The sequence below is a fragment of the Mesoplodon bidens genome (assembly GCF_964165515.1).
Source record: "Mesoplodon bidens genome assembly, chromosome: 18".
NCBI classification, from domain to species: Eukaryota; Metazoa; Chordata; class Mammalia; order Artiodactyla; family Ziphiidae; genus Mesoplodon; species Mesoplodon bidens.
The window spans coordinates 12044003-12061416 of record NC_138175.1 but is presented as its reverse complement, the minus strand read 5'-3'; the positions used below and the strand labels follow the sequence as shown (position 1 = coordinate 12061416).

Sequence of the window (17414 nt, the reverse complement as noted above, 5' to 3'; positions counted from 1 at the left end):
TGGGGCTTCCCTGGTGGCGCAGTGGTTGGGAGTCCGCCTGCCGATGCAGGGGACACGGGTTCGTGCCCCGGTCTGGGAGGATCCCACGTGCCGCGGAGCGGCTGGTCCCGTGAGCCATGGCCGCTGGGCCTGCGCGTCCGGAGCCTGTGCTCCGCAGCGGGAGAGGCCACAACAGTGAGAGGCCCGCATACCGCAAAAAAAAAAAAAAAGAAAAAAAAAAAGACCTGCTGCTTCTGGCTGGTGTCTGCCTGCTGGGCTCTGCTCTGCTTCCTCTTTCTTGCCCCTCCTTTCTCAGAGGCAGCCCAGATCCTCCTGGGTGCTTCCTGGCACAGTCTGTAAAGAGCTGAGCTATCATTTGGAAATATTGGCCTTTCCCGTCTTTATAGTTGTTGTGAATTAGCAGCAATTTCTTAATTCAATAAAGTGTTCTTACTTCATTTTTTACCTATTGTGAGTCTGTAAAATAAGGTTTGCTAACTAGATAAATGTGGTACTATGTGTGTGTGAGTGTTTAAACTACCTAAGGTAATAAATTGTTTTCATTACTGTAGAAGCATTCATTGTAAAAATAGCAGCAATTCAAAGAATTGTTCCTCTGTTTCAGCTGGTTCCCTGAAGCCCTCTGTATGATGCTTTATTGGGTTAGTTGTGATATAAAAATGAAACAAATGGGATATTATGTTCTTATAGTAATAATATCTAATTTAGACCTTTAAGTAATTCTGAGTGTTCCTCTTAGTAATCACTCCAAATGAGCAAGATTTAATAATACTCCATAATTTAAAGTTACAGCTTTATTTTAATGTTCATACATTTCAACAGAAAGGCATTTAATTCCTTCTAAAAATAGGTCAGGTAAAAACTTTTAAGAACACTAATGTGTTACTACCCCTGGCTTGATATTTTGCTTTTCTTGCTCTCTTTCGTAGAGAGCAAAATGTCTAGGCACAGAAATAGCTGTAAAATGGAAATAAGGGCAAAGTTTGACATACTCAGAAAATATACAGTTTCATTTGGCTCTAGGGGAAAAAAAAAAAAAGCCCTCTAAGTATATTCGCGGCTGAATAAACTCAGCTCTAAAATTGTCCACATATGAGCTGAGGATTGACTTTTGAATCAGGTCCATAGGAAATACAGGAAAAAATACAATAGATGTAAGCCCTGTTTGTTTGGATCCAGAATTTATAGAAAATAAATTTTAATCTAAGGAACAAATAGAAGCCAAGTCAAGTTCGTGACTTTTAACGTAGCGAGGTATCTGTTCTCTGCTAACATAACAAAACGTTGTTTTGAAATTCCTGTGTTCTAACTTCAGAGGATCAATACATCTTTCTTCCAGGAAGGTAATTTAGTAGAATTTCATTCAGTGTTGTGAGTACATACGATGGCAGTTGCTTAAAACTGAAGATGTATATTTATTTTTGATGTGTCGACAACTTGCTGGTGGCAGCGGCAATGCGTAGTTCATTTCTCTGATAACGCTTCTCATCAACCACGTGTATCCAGTTGGATTTCACTTCTGTCACTTCATGCCACTGCATGTGTATTTTCTTTTCCATGCTTTGTTTTTATAAGACCGAGAATATTTTTTTCAAAAGAAAACTTGTAAAAACTTGTAGATGTAACCAAAAAAATGAATGGGAAGGTGAAAATAAGTTGTATTTGGACAGAAATTATAATTTACTTTATAGTCCACATAATCTTTGCAGATGTCTTACTTTATACTACAGTTTTTAAACATTTTCTCCTTATTTTGAGCATTTAAAAAAATTTTGAGAACCCTTTTCCTACTTCACTATTATAAGCAAAATAAAAGATAGTTTTGAATGAAAAGAGCATTTTCATGAGAATATCAGCATAGCACAGAGTAAGTAGTGTCTTGATCTTTAATTAGATGAGAATATTTTGACTGCCAATCTCAGTTTAGAAAATCACAAAGCCCATTAATGAAAACAGTTAGTTGGTGGTGTAACTCTGTAAGGTATGTTAGAAGTATTAGAACAAAAAACACTTTGAGCTTCTGTAGAGTTTTTGTTATTCAAAGTAATGTAGGTGTTTAAATTTTCAAGTTATAAAAAAATGTCTGTTAATGTTTGGCAGATCTTATCATAATGCTTTGGTATTTAGGCTGCAGGTTATTTTTCTTATATGAAATATAACTTTCAGACTGTTACTGCAGTGATCATTCCTCTCCTATGTTGGAAGGAATCCAGAATTTCAACCCTTGTAAAATCTCCAATCATGTTTTCATGTCTTGTATACTGTATAATTAACAGACAAAATAAAAGCAGGTTTGTATAAATTAGTAATATTTTAAGAGTAAAACTGCAAAAAAAAAGAAAATGTGATTATGTCATTTGTTTTATGAATTTTTTTTCCTTTTTTATTTTTCTCTTTAAAAAAAAAACAGGGTTATTTTGGAATTCAGCTTCCTTCAATACTGAGGCTTCATACCTTCATTTTCCTACTTTCCACGGAGAACTTAGTGCAGACGTGTCTTTCTTTTTTAAGACAACAGCTTCATCTGGGGTATTTTTAGAGAACCTGGGGATTACTGATTTTATACGGATAGAGCTACGCTGTAAGTCTTCTTTTCCTTAGAAGTCTATGGGATTCTATTTAGGAATAAATTCTTTAACTAATTTTTAAAGTACTATGTTTCTACTTTATCAGCTGAATCTTTTCATTGTGTCCTTTTGAAAAAAACTATGATATTAAGATAGCGTTTTTGCAAGAGAATTATTTGATATTTAACATATATAATAATTTGGGGAAATTATTAGTCTTCTCTAGAACCAACTTAAGTTTTTTAAATTCAAAAAATTAAAAATTTTTTAAAATCCAAATTCTCAGTTAATTTCAAAATTACTTAATTAAATCAACCAGCTGTATTGTTTTGATATCCTCTTAGACTGCTATTAGTATTTTGACATCAAATGCATATTGCATGCTTTTGGAATTAAATAAACTTTGAATCACTGTCAAAATTATTTTTATATAAAATGCCAGATGCTATTTAGTTTTCTTGCCCTGGCTAAATAGCTTCCGTTTTTATCACCATGAAAAATTAACTCTGGTGATGAATTTCTTAGAATCCATCTTTTCCCCAAAATACAAATGTATTTTACTGTCTCATTCCACCTCTATTCTGTGCCGACATCAATGGTTCCTTCCATAGAGTTCAAACCATTGTCTTCATGTTTAGTGACCGTTGATGCTATGGTGCTATTCCTGAGTGTGTTGAAGACTCAGCTCTCCACCACGGGGACTAACGTGAACAATCTTCATTGTCTGACACTTCCAGCTCCTGCAGTCGTGACATTTTCATTCGATGTGGGGAATGGGCCTTTTGAAATCTCGGTGCAGTCACCCACGCACTTCAGCGACAACCAGTGGCACCATGTTAGGGTTGAGAGGAACACGAAAGAGGCATCTGTTCAAGTGGATCAGCTCTCACCAAGGACACAGCCTGCTCCGGCTGATGGGCATGTCCTCCTACAGCTCAACAGTCAGCTCTTTGTGGGTAAGTCCTGCTTTTAGGCGGTTTGTCTTTAATTGCATGATGTAAGTGCAGAGATGGGCCAAAATAAAATAACACCAACTATAAGATAATAATAACACCACCACCAAATCACCATTTATTGGGAACCTATGTTCCAGGCTGCACCAGGTGTTTTATTACTTCCTCGTAACCAGCCTGTGAAATGGGTATTATCCCTGTTTTACAGATGAGGTAACTGAGTTTCAGGGAGCTGAAATGACCTGTCTTCAGAAATCCACCTACTAAATGAAATTCAAATTTGTGTTTGACTGATTCCTAAACCTGCATTCTTTTATTCCATCCCATTTTATTGAGATATAATTGACATACAGCACTGTATAAATTTAACAAAAACAACATTCTTATTATTACAGATTATGTGACTTGTTTCAGTTTTTCTTTAATATTAATATCTTTAATATAATATTGGAAATGTTTACCTCTTTTCCCCAGGAAGTGGAAAAACCCTCCTTGTAAATCTAGCTGATGCCAACCAGTGACCCCTGTGTAAAACAGACCAATAGTGGGGCAAAAACAAAAACAAAAACAAAAAGTGTGTAGGATCCATGATTTGACCAGTTTCACCAGTTCTTCTGGTGTCCCTTATTTTCCCTGTTTTTCTCATGTCTTGTGACCACCTACTTCATATATATATCCAAACGTTGTTCCTTTATTTTCTAAATACATTCACTTGGTATTTTAGAGACTTGATAGCAGAATCGTTCTGGGTGTGTTTGTTTTATTTTACATCTCTGCTAATTACTTAACAGAACTTATCGACCATGAAGTTCAAGGAATTATGTCTTGATCACTTTTCATACATTTTAGTGTAAATGAGGACACAGCAACGCTGTCAAGCAGGATAAATTGTAAATTATCAGAAGTTATATTTCAAACACTTGTAAGAGTTATGTTTTAGGACAAAATTATCATCAGATCCCCATTACATCTTCTCTTGCTTAACAGCCTTGTTTTATTCTCTCTCACTGAAAAGGATGAATCTTATTTAAGGGTATGGAAATCAGAAAGAAATCATGAAAAGAAATACATAACTTTTCTTTCAATAACGTGCTAGGAGCTCAGTCAGGAAATTGACATAGATATTTTTTGAGTTACAAAAAATAAGAGATGACCACAACAAAAGGTATGGCAATTTCAAATCTGTCAGGATCTAGGAAATAGCCTTACTATTCTTAGAAATTGAGAAGGCTGAAACAGTCCTCGAATTTTTCAGTGAAATCTGCTGCAGTTTGCCTGTGCATGACCTTTCATTCTTTGTATGAATTTTAACTTCATAGAAATGGAGTCACTATATATTGTGTCTGATGGGAATCCTAGCCTTAATTTGGTGTCAGGTAGTTATAATGAATAGAAGTACTATTGTGACACACAACTGTGTGTTCGAACAGACTTGAGTCTTTTGCCATCAGTCATGTGTTATAATTTTTTAAAAACCTAAGAGATTTCATCTTTATGAGGCAGTTGGTTAGGCTTTTAACATTCCTACGTGTGTTAAATTCAAGGATGATTGTGTTACTTGAAAGTTTTAAAAACTGAAATCTTTCTTATGTTTAAGTCAAAGTTGTTGAAAATTAAAAAGGAAAGGCAGAAAGAAAGATCTCTGAAAAAAAAGTTACATCTGTTAATAAAAATCTCTTTATACAGTTCCCTCCTTCCTACTCATAGGTAACAGTAAATTGAAGTGGTTAATGTGATAATATTAAAGATGGACTCATGTTAAAAAAAAAAAAAAGGGCCTCCCTGGTGGCGCGGTGGTTGAGAGTCCACCTGCCGATGCAGGGGATACGGGTTCGTGCCCCGGTCTGGGGGGATCCCATGTGCCGCGGAGCGGCTGGGCCCGTGAGCCATGGCCGCTGGGCCTGCGCGTCCGGAGCCTGTGCTCCGCAACGGGAGAGGCCACAACAGTGAGAGGCCTGCATATCGCAAAAAAAAAAAAAAAAAGTTATTTGTCAACTTACAACATTACTATCAAACAAATCAGCATGTTTTTATTATTTCTAGATGAAAATACCTTTCCCCTGTAGGAAGATTCAATAGAATTTAAATTATAATTAAAAGGTTATACTGAATTAGCATAAAGTGGCTGAAAAGTAGTAAAAAACTAGTAATAATTACAGCTAGTTTAATGTAGCACTACCGAGACCAAAAGTAGTTCTCTGCCTTCATTAAGAGTATGTTTCAGTGGAAGAGACAAGAGGTAGCCAATAAAAGAGTAAAAACTAAGAATAAAAAAACAATATGTATATAAATATATATAAAAACAATTTACAGGGCTTCCCTGGTGGCGCAGTGGTTGAGAGTCTGCCTGCCGATGCAGGGGACGTGGGTTCGTGCCCCGGTCTGGGAAGATCCCACATGCCGTGGAGTGGCTGGGCCCGTGAGCCATGGCCGCTGAGCCTGCGCATCCGGAGCCTGTGCTCCACAACGGGAGAGGCCACAACAGTGAGAGGCCCGCGTACTGCAAGAAAAAAAAAAAAATTTACATATGCACACACAGGCATGCGTACACACATATGTCTGTGTGTGTGTGTGTATGTATATAAAGTTTCAGATAATGATAAATACAATAAAGTAAAAAGTAAAGTAAGGCATCAGGCAACAATTTGGTTTGGGGGGCTTCTATGTCAAGTAGGGTGTTCATGGAAGTCCTCTCTGAGGACCTTACATTGGAACAGAGGCCAGATGAAGCAGAAGAGGGAACCCTGGGGATATCCGAAGGAAGAGAGTTCCAGGCGGTGGGAATGAGCTTCTCGGGAGTTAAGGAGTAAGTCGTGGTGTCTGAGGAGAGAATTGGTGTGAGAGGAGGATGGTGCAAAGGCCATGGTGAGGAATTTGGATTTTGTTCTAAAGGATCAGACGAGGGGCATGGTCTAATTTACGTTTTCCACGTTCTCTCTTACTGCTGTGAGGAAAATGGATGGAAGGAAAGGGTAGGAGCAGGCCACGGCATTAGTCCCCATGAGAGACCGTGGTGGCACGGGCTAAAGGGGAAATGGTGATAAAGAGAGTGGGGACATAGTTTACATGGAGATGCACACCACTTGCTAGGGAGTCAGTTATCGCTATTAGTGTTTCATTATTTTTACTCCTGCTAATATCCTTCGGCAAGGTCTTTGCGTTACATCATTTCTCAGTCTTTAATTTCACCTGAAGTTAACTTTTCTTGTTTTCTTCCTTAATCCTAACTTGTAGCATGATTAAAGCTGTTCCCTGGTCCCATATATACAATACAGACCACACTCGTGCCAGGCTGGAAAAGACCCCTGGTTTTTCTTCATAGTCCAGAGAAAATATCCCACCTCCTTCAACGAGGTTCCACCCGCCCCATAATCACACTCTCACCAGGAAATCTGGCTGCTTTGTTCATATGTTCTGTGCCAGCGTGTCAGATGTAGAAGGACACTGTCTTAGAAACTGTTTGCCCGTGTATTAATACCTTCAGAGTGTTGGAGTTAAGTCTGCTCTCAGAGCCAGTGATCCTTGGGTGACTGGCTCCGCTTTAATCCAGTATAATTGATTTTCTGGTTAAAATTTTAAAGGGCAGTTTCATTTCCCTTACTTACAGGTTCGAGAGTTTAATTTGTAGTTCACCCATCCATATTAAAAAATAATTATGACTGACCAGTATTTTCAACCGTGCATAACGACTATCATTTGTATTTGGGTATCAGGACAAATGAATGAGATATATATAACTGCAAAGAGTAAGTCTACAGTTTTCAGCATCACTTCTTTTCCCTAATAAAAATGTTTAAATTCAGACACATCATGATGATGATGATGATGTTTTAAATTATGTGGAAACACAGTTTTTATAAATACAGGGCAAAACTGAAAGACCAAGTTAGTATCAGTCTGTCAAAGTTAGATTATGTTATTACCCCAGCATTTAGCAGCTTTTACCAAAAATTCACCTTCTTGTTTGTAAACAAATACAGCACAAAACATTAAACCTGTTGTGGAATATTTCAAATACTAAATGAAGTTATTTTATAGTACTACAAATATGAAACAGTAGAAATTTCGATAATGTAGAAATTTGTTTGTTTGAGATACTATCTTTAACACTTTTACCTACAAGTAGAATGTTGCAGATACTTGAATATATGTTAATTTTGAATTAAATTATTTTCTCCAGCTCCCTGTGCTACCATAGCCAGGCCTATGTTGATGATATTTGTCGATGTTACTTTTTTTTGAGACTAGAGTTTTGGGCAGTCTCTCAGAAGTGGCTGCTGCAATAGGATAACATGAAAGAATCCAGTGTATTTTCCTCCATTGCTTGCTTCACTCTCTCCCCTAAAGACCAGTCATAAAGTGTGTTCACATCTCAGAGTAAAACTCTGAGGCAAGACTAATGCTTTAACTTCTGAGCAAAATCAGTAAAAATAAATAGAAAGCATGACTAAAAACGTGCTTCAGCTGGGCAACAATTATATGGCAACTGAAATAGGAATAAGGAAATGATAGGTAGTTTTGGAGATTCAACTAGTGTTAGTCTACACCACAGAATTATAACAGAAGGACTAACAATCCCTGCAGTTCCCAATATTGGCACAACTATCTTCAACTAATCTAAACTGTAGGATGGCATGTGAAGTGAAGGAGTAATAAAATAATGAACAAAAATCCTTGTATGAAAAAGTTAACATTAATGTAGTGTGATAGTCAGATGAGAAACAATAGCAACAATGCAATGAACATCTTCCCTTCCCCCAAATAATCTCAACCATTACATTGCTTTTCAGTGTAAAAATGATGATTCCCCTCCTATTTGTAGCCCATCTTTCTCTATTCTTGTTCTAAATTATGGCACTGGGTCTTTACCAACCTTTTCACGTTCTCTCACTTTGTCCTTTTATGTATGTGTGTGATTTATGACATGTCTTAGTTTAATAGTCCTATTCAGAGGTGCTATCCCCTACCTTAAAAAAGAAGCTGAGCAATGTGATGCTGATTGGTGTAATTAACATATGCCCTTGACCTTGTAAACACTGAGGACTCAATGTTGAGAGTCACTGCTGTGATTTTACACCCACAGACATGCTCCAACCACGGAAATGAGGCAGAGAAGAGAATCAATCATTTTTTTAAGCTGAATGGTGACAGTGGTCATTTTCTGTTTTGGCTTGTAAACTCAGCATTTTTCTTAGAAGCGTCTTAAATTAGCCTTGAATTGATTTTCATTCAACCAGCTCTAAAATTTTTGTTTGCAGCCTAAATTTTTCACTGACAGGTTTTTAAATGGGGCAAACTTCATTTCGATACTTTGGGACCAGAGCCTGAAGGAGAAGTAAGGACTCCTGACGTAGACTCACGAGTCATTTGCTTTGCATTTGAACTGCATCAAATCTACAAATATTTATTAAGTATCAAGAGCAAACAATCTCTAAATGTCATACTCAGAGGTTAATGCTGAACGCTAAGCATATTGAAGCTCTGAAAGCTGGTTTTCAACCTAGTTACACACTCATATGGCCTGGGGAGCTTTTGGGACACTGGCAGTGCCAGTACAAAGATATTTATTTACTGGTGATGGGCATTTGTGTACTTTCAAAGTTGCATATTACAAACACATCGTTGTGCTGGTCTTTTGGTGAACATATGCTTGTATATCTGTGGGGTGTGTACATGGGATGGAGTTATTGGGTCACAGGAATGAGTGTATGCCAAGCATCAGGAGACTCTACCGAATCTCTGTTGGCCATTTGGGCAGCGTCCTTTGTGAAGTGGCTGTTCAGATCTCTTGCCTGTTTTCTACAGGGTTGTCCTCTTTCAAAAACAAATTGTAGAATTCTTTATATATTTTGGATGAGTCCCTTTTAGGTAAATTCACTACAGATATTTTCCTTTCTCTCTGTGGATTGCATTTTCACATTTGTTACTGGTGTCTTTTGATGAGCAGAAGTTCTTAATTAGAATATATTCTAGATTTTTTTTCTTTTTGCTTTCAGTTTGTTTTTTTTTTTTTTTTTTTTTTTTTTTTTTTTTTTTTTTGCTGTACGCGGGCCTCTCACTGCTGTGGCCTCTCCCGTTGCGGAGCACAGGCTCCGGACACACAGGCTCCGCGGCCATGGCTCGCGGGCCCAGCCGCTGCGCGGCATGTGGGATCTTCCGGGATAGGGGCACGAACCCGTGTCCCCTGCATCGGCAGGCGGACTCTCAACCACTGCGCCACCAGGGAAGCCCTTCAGTTTGTTTTTGATAGGCTAAAATATAGTTACAGGAAGAGAATGCCAAACAACTTTATGTTTGAATAATGTTTATTACAGACTAATTTTCTTTTGTAGTCGTAAGTATGTTCCCTCATTACCAAAGTGCAGTACAATAAAAGTCACATTTCTCTTTAATGTAATCATATCATTATTTCAATTATTTTCTTCTCCCCTCCTTGAGATGTCTTTTTCATGATTAGCCAAAGAAGCTCCCAGTGTACTTTTCTGTGTCTAGCGAGCAAATCTGAGTGACTGTTGACTAAAATCAGAATTCAGATGGGATCTCTTGAGATCAGAGAATATGACTAATACCACCAACATTCATTTCTTTGAAATAGACCTTAGTATGGTCAAACCAGACAGTGCTGTGGCCTGAAGTCTGAGTAGACCCATTTTTCCCTGCTGCCACTACCACTGGGACGTGTGCTCACCACTGACTCTGGTTTAGGGAAAAGTGACGGAATTTTCTGCCTGTGACACGGTTGCTTACACCACCTGCCTCTTTCAACCATGATCGTTCTTTAAACGTGAGGGAGAACAGTCCTCCTCTTCCCAGCCCGCCCAGGGCTTTGCTCAGTGAGGAACATTCCATGGCAAAAGTATAGCTGGGCTTCCAGGCTCACAGCTTTCTACACTAACTGATACCATCATTGCCGCAAGGCTGCGTCTTCCCCAGACCTAGGGGATGGCTGGGAAGGACAGGACTGAAGGTCCAACGCGTGATGTACAGAGGACCGCTTTTCCCGTCAGTCCCCTGACTTGGTCGTGGCCCAGCCCTCATGCCCAGTCACTTCCCTGCCCCCAGGTGACCCATGATCAGGACCTTCCCTGCCTTTCTCTGCACCGCACCCTGGTCAGAGAGCACCCCTGTACTCTGACAAGCTTCTGTAACTTTGGATTTTAAAGAGAAGTGTGGGGATCTTGATTTCTTTTTTCCTCTAAGGCCCCTGGGCAAATTACACAGTTGTTCCCAGTTAATCCTCAATAATATTCAAGCACAGCACATAAATAATTTGCCATTAAAAAATGAAAGGTCTTCCTGCCACAAGAGTAGTGGAAAATTGGCATAGGAAAGAGCCAGCTTGTACTCCGTGACAGTAGCATCTGTCACTTAGTCTCACTTCCTGAGAGTGTAGAATGTGATACAGGGGTTGGGCTCAGTCTCTACTGAGCACCTTGTGCACTTATTTAGGTGCAGTATCCCAATACTGTTATGTAAGGGCACAGATTCAGTTATATTCATCCACATAGAAACGTTGGGTATTTGTTTCACAGAATACTCAGTGTTTGTGAAGTTACGGAATCCATTATATCTGATATAATATGGCAGGTAAATTGATAGAAAATTAATTGGAAGACAATTCCAAATACAATAACTCAGCAGAAACATCCAGAATCAATTAATCAAACTGCAACTCATTTTAATTGGACATACTCTAACCTGGAAAAGTCACTGGAATCTTTAATTAAGCTTTCAAGCCCAATCCTATTTACATTAGTCATGTTTTCCTGAACAGTTACATCTTAAAATAAAAGGTTATTAACTTGAAACCCAGTGGTAAAGTAAAAATCCTCAATACATGTGTGCTACAAATGTTTATATCTAATTAGACATTACATTTTTTTTGGTAATTTAAAAATGTAGTTTAAAACTGTTTGATTAGGCAAGCATTAACTCTTTAAAAGTACGGAATTAAGAAGTCCTGTTTACAAAACTGTTGATTTTTGTCTCACTATTACGAATGCTATTTAGGCATGTATTTCACATGTCTACATGTGTATTTTCAGCTGTTAATATCCCCATCCTCTGACCTTCCTCTCCACGGGGTACCTATTTCTGCCACTGACATCACGTTGTGCTGACGTCTCTCTGTCTAAATACATTACTAGACTGTGAGATCTCTGAGACCACGGTTAGTTGCATGTAACTCTGTACCTCCAATGTCAGTGTCCAGCAAAGAGCTGCTCAATAAAGCTTGCAGAACTGAAATGCCATTCAAACCAAAAGGGATCTGAGGAGAAGAAAATGGAAGTTTTCTTCTTTGACCATATTCTTATATGGAGAGGAAAGGGGCGTCCTTGTAGCAAAAGGCCAACTGTAGGTTTTAGTCTTAACTCTGCCTCTGACTAAATGTGTTTATTCTAAAATTTCTCAGCTATGCCCATAGGCTAGTCCCTGGACTTTTCTATGCCTCTAGTTCCTCATCATCTGAAACAAAACAGCAGAAAACAAACAAGAATGAATGAATTGGAACCAGTGAAAATGGATTATTCAGTTGTTGGACTCTGGGTTATTTAGTTATTATTATGTCACTGGTGGACTGAGACAAACCCCTAAATCAGAGAGACTGTAGATGTTTCAGAGTGACAAATGCATAACAGGCCATGATTTAATGTTACTGTGTACTATCAACTCTACACTGTGATTTAAAATACTGTAACACAAAGTCAATGAACTACACCAGGAATACACCTCTAATCCAGATTTCACAGCATCTGGCCCTCCTCCAAAGAGTGCCTGGGCCAAAGCTAAAACCAAGGCTTCAGGCTGCTTTCCTTTCCCAGGAAAGAAAACTCTAGCAAGGATGCCGAAAGAATCTCTGTCACAGACTTGACTGAGCCCTAGACTTTCTTACTGAGTTGAGTTAGCAGCAGCTTTGATGTGGAAGGAAGAGAAAAGATGTCCTCAAGGTAAGGGGAGAAGAGAGACTTCAAGGATGGCAGGAGATTGAGTAAATGTAGGAGGGATGAAAGAGTTGTGTCAGCAATTCTGAAACTCTGGGATAAAAGCAGCTCCTTCTCTTCCTTGCCCACATAAACTGGAATTGTAAGATGTCTGGCTCCATACCATACTTCATCTGGATTTATAAATAGAAAATATGACCCACACCCTTAAGACTTTCAGATTCTTCATTGAAGAGGCACAAATTGTGTCAACTGAAGCCATTTGAATACAGATATTTAAATACAGTCATTTGAAATATATGACTAAATAGCATTAGTACCATGAGTTCAGAATTCTCAGAAATTCTTTTATTGTCCTCTTCATGGTGTTTCATTATCCAAAAACATAGAATTCATTTATTCAGAAATATTCATTGAGTTTTATCGACAGTCTCAGTCCCAGGGACCCAAACATCCCTGTGAGGAAAGGCTGTATCTCTCTTCAACTTTTGAAGCACCAAGCTCCCACCTCCTACTCCTAAGGTACAGTCGGTTTAGTGAATGAGTGTGTTAATTATTTATTAACAGTAAATTCATTGAGAATTAATAATTATCAATATTAATTGATAATTAGTTATAATTATACATAGTTATTGCACAGCTATTATGTGTCAGGCACTGTTCTTTGTTCTGGGAATATAGTGTGATTGAAACAGCCCTTATTGAATGTGTATTTTGATGGAGATACATTGATAATATACAAGGAACACTGTACAAAAGTAAAGCTTGCTAGATGATGACAAAGACGTACTTATTTAGGGTCTTTCTGGCCAAATTTTGGTTCTGAAATACCAAACAATAAACCAAAACCAAAAAACCTGTTTAATCTCTGAGAATAGGAGACCTTAGGTAAATGAGGCTAGATTAGGAACTAGCCAAATGAAGTGGGGGGGGGCAGGTAGGGAGAGTTAACACATTCTGGGAAGAGAGGACAGATACAGAGCAGGTATAGGATCCTGGAGGTGAGGCAGCATTGTCTGTTCAAAGATGAAGCTCCTTTTGAGAGGCCCCAAGACCACCTAACTGCCTCTGGGTAAACCGCCCAGATTATTTAGGTGAGGACACTATTTTCCTACTTCAAATTCTGAGCATTAATTTATGGTATTCCTGGGCACCAACGTATGTGCAAGTGCACCCAGAGCTTACATTCCCATTAAGATAGTGCTTTAAGTGACTGTCTGAATCAGGTTCACCTGTGTGCTTGTTGACCGTTTAGATTCACAGCCTTTTTTTCTGGTCCACACAATCAGTATTTCTTGGGACAAGCCCCTGACCCTGTATTTTAAGAAGGCTTTTCGTGTAGTACTCATATTCCTTAACGTTTGAGAACCTCTGCCTTAGAATAGCGGGGTCTGATTCTACCCAAACACTGTAAACTTCTTCAAGGGTGACTTGGTAAATACATGCTGTTACATATTATTCAATAAATGTTACACCACTGTGTGTCCTCATTAATCCCCTTTCCTGATTTCGTTGAGAATCTTTAACAATGAACACTGGTCCAACACTTAGAAAAAATTCACTGGGAAATATGCCTGACAGAAGCAAATACTCTGGTGCTCAATCTGATGCTGTGTGTTTTTGATGAAAAGATAACAACCAAAAGATCACATCAACGCACTGTCAAGTTAGAAAAACTCAAGGATTCCTTTCATAGTTCTCACTAAATTAAAACTGTCCCGGCATCAGGATCAGGTTTCAGTGTGAAGGACGAACCACACTTACCCACACATATATGCTTATTTAAAATTGCAAGAAAAAGATTAGTTTCTACATAAGCATATCAATGGGTATCACTGTTATTTTGAATGAAAGAGCCTTCAAGTTCTTTAAAATAAAGAGACTGATTAAAAAAATGTCCAATTTAAAGTGTAATAAAACTCTTTTAGAAAACAAATCTATAACAAATTCAACCTTTGGGGGAAAATGAATCAATGTTTTATCTTTTATCTTTTTGAATTCTTCTACTATTTTGTCACAAATCGTGCTTCTAAAAGTAAATTGGCTCTTCAGACTCCAGTGGTTCTCTGTTAAGGCCATGATTCTGGCCGCCCTCCGTGAGGCCTCAGTTTTGTGTGGTCTTAAAATCCTGAACAAAACACCTAGGAACGTGTTTGCATTTGCAGTATTTCCCTTTTAGGTGGAACAGCCACCCGACAGAGGGGCTTTCTGGGATGCATTCGGTCTCTGCAGTTGAACGGAATGGCCCTGGACCTGGAAGAAAGAGCCAAGGTGACTCCCGGAGTGGAACCGGGCTGCAGAGGGCACTGCAGCAGCTACGGGAGGTTGTGCCACAACGGTGGGAAGTGCAGGGAAAAGCCCAGCGGGTTCTCCTGTGACTGCACCTCCTCTGCATACACAGGGCCGTTCTGCTCAGACGGTGAGTGTGACGCGGGTGCCCCAGCAGCAAGACAATCCAACGTGAATAAAGCCTCCTGCAGTTCTTTTTCTCTGTAGCTATTTGAAACAAAAGTATTTCCATTTCTGAATTCTTTTTGGCAAATTGCCTATTTTATGCCAATGACATTTCATTACTTAAATATTTGCCGTGGTTCTTTGAACGCTGTGTTTATAGATGGTAAACCCTCTAATAGTCGCCTCTAGGTGTTGTAGAGTGTTGGCTGCTCCGTCTGCTCTTTTCTATCTACAGCTAATGCTCTTAAGTAATATGGGTGTCAACAACCAGTTCCCTGGGCAGTTCTCATTTTTCAAATCATTAAAAGCATTATTGTTATTTTTGAAGATGGTCAGCAATGCAAAGACATTTAGGAAGCTTTGTTGTTTTACCAAACCAATATTATTTCCAGGAATATAAATAACGTTTCCATTCAGTATTGATGTGTAACAAAATAGAGATACTCGGTCGTTTTGCCCTGTGAAATGCCGACTGTCTGTTGGTGAAGTGAAACAGTGGACTCTTTTTCAGCTGGTCTTGTTCACTGATCCGTGTCGTGGAAGAAGGAACGAACTGAATGTAGTACTCAGCGCTCTGAACAGACTTCCATGAATAGACAAACGTTTGCTTAGTTCCTCATAGAAAAATGTCAACCAGTTTAATTCAGTTGCTTTATTTAAGTGTTTCTGGGCTACTGAACCTTTACCCGAAGGAGGCTAACGAAAATTGGCTGCAAATTGAAGCAGTCCCTGATTTGCAATGAAAGCATTTGAGATTATTTAATGGAAAGTTGGCCAAAGTGCACTCTCCAAGTCATCTGCTTTTTATCAGGAATAAGTTATCGTTTGAAATCAACCTGTGGTAATCAATCACTGCTGCTACCATTCTATGCTTCTCACGTTTAAAGTTAGAACTAAGACCTATGTCTTTACATCCTAATGTCTTTGTAAGAGGATGTCTTTATTTCCTGAATCTAAATGATTTCCAGTTCATCTTGCTAAGTGTAATCGGGAATATTATTCTGCATCCACATGTTATGTAGTATCTAAAACGTGTATCTATAGATAGTAAAAATAATAAACAGGCAAAAAACCTAAAGCTCTGAGGGAGTGGAGATGTTGCTGATTATCCGTGAGCATCATCTGAAGCTCACGTTCAACAACTGCCCTGTATAGTAATGGAGGAAAGCAGAGTTCTGGGATCCCGAGCTAGTTACCTCTCCCACCACCTTCGTCACTTTTATACAAATATATTTGGTGTGTGTGGGTGTGTGTGTGTGTGTGGGTGTGGGTGTGTGTGTTTATGTGCGAATTTAGGATATTAATCTCGTGTAAGTAAAATGATTTTTAAAAGTTTAGATGGTTATTTTTTTAATTTAAAAAGTATCAGTATAACTGAGACAACATCCTTCTTACATTTTTTAATGTAAAATGTGCATATCATTTCAGAGATTTCTGCCTATTTTGGATCTGGCTCATCTGTGATTTACAATTTTCAAGAAAATTACTCCCTAAGTAAAAATTCCAGCTCCCACGCGGCTTCATTTCACGGTGACATGAGGCTAAGCAGAGAAACCATCAAGTTTAGCTTTCGCACCACACGGACCCCGAGCTTGCTGCTCTACGTCAACTCCTTTTATAAAGAATACCTTTCAGTTATCATTGCCAAAAATGGTGAGTGCTGTTCAGAGGAGAGAAAACTGGGTCAGAACATTAGGTCAGGAACAATGTGGATCCTTCTCATGCTCCCGCTTCTCAAACTACAAACAGGAAAAAAAGTGTGCCTGTCCTGTGTATTCAGTTTTGTGTTTTCAGTACTGTCCTATCGACTTAATCTAAAAGGACTATTTAAAATACTTAAAATGCCTTTATCGCTTTATAATTTTGGTAATTTAACACAATCAGTGTGAATTTTTAATTTATGTAGCTAAAATATTTATTATATTTTATCATTGCTAGGATCACTTTACTATTCCATGTATCAGTATCAGTTTTGTGGTTCATTTTGAAATAAGATGCCTATTTGTACATAACAAGTAATTTCCTTCGAATCAAAGTAGAGAAGTTTTGAGAGAATGTTAGCAAGCTAGCATTATGTATAAGAAAACGTCCACAAAATAATCTGTTGGTTCTGATTTTCGGCAATAAAGTAGTCACGGGAAATGCTAGTACATCGATGCAGGGTAATGGTATGTGGCTTAGGACGTGTGTGCTACAGAAAACCACTTACTGTTATTGTTCTCTTCCCTTTATCTGGATTAGAGATAAAAATTTTATGAGTAAATCCTCTGGGTGAGGAAAGCAAACGAACATACAAACATGTGAATATATCATTTCAACCAGATCAAATATGGCCCAAGGGCACTGAACACCAAAATCAAAATAATATTGTTCAATAAGTATATTTCTCCTCACTGTATACATTTTGAGCTTGAAGCTTATCTATATATATTAAGACATTTTCTCTGTTAAACTGGAAGATATCCTGTGAAGTAAATTTATTGACATCTATGCCGGCA

The 17414-nt window shown here is 38.4% G+C and overlaps 1 protein-coding gene across 7 annotated transcripts in view; it reads left to right on the top strand.

Annotated features, from left to right (window-relative positions):
- The window catches only part of CNTNAP4 (contactin associated protein family member 4), a gene marked incomplete at both ends in the record, with an annotated part of 257669 nt that overhangs the window by 222587 nt on the left and 17668 nt on the right, over window positions 1-17414 (top strand). For 6 of the 7 annotated variants that reach the window (XM_081215455.1, XM_081215456.1, XM_081215458.1 and 3 more), the window contains 4 exons: window positions 2411-2581; window positions 3305-3523; window positions 14642-14881; window positions 16345-16569. In XM_081215455.1, coding sequence (XP_081071581.1) covers window positions 2411-2581; window positions 3305-3523; window positions 14642-14881; window positions 16345-16569 — 855 coding nt within the window. The remainder of the gene's footprint in view (window positions 1-2410; window positions 2582-3304; window positions 3524-14641; window positions 14882-16344; window positions 16570-17414) is intronic. The other variant, XM_081215459.1, reaches the window with a different exon arrangement.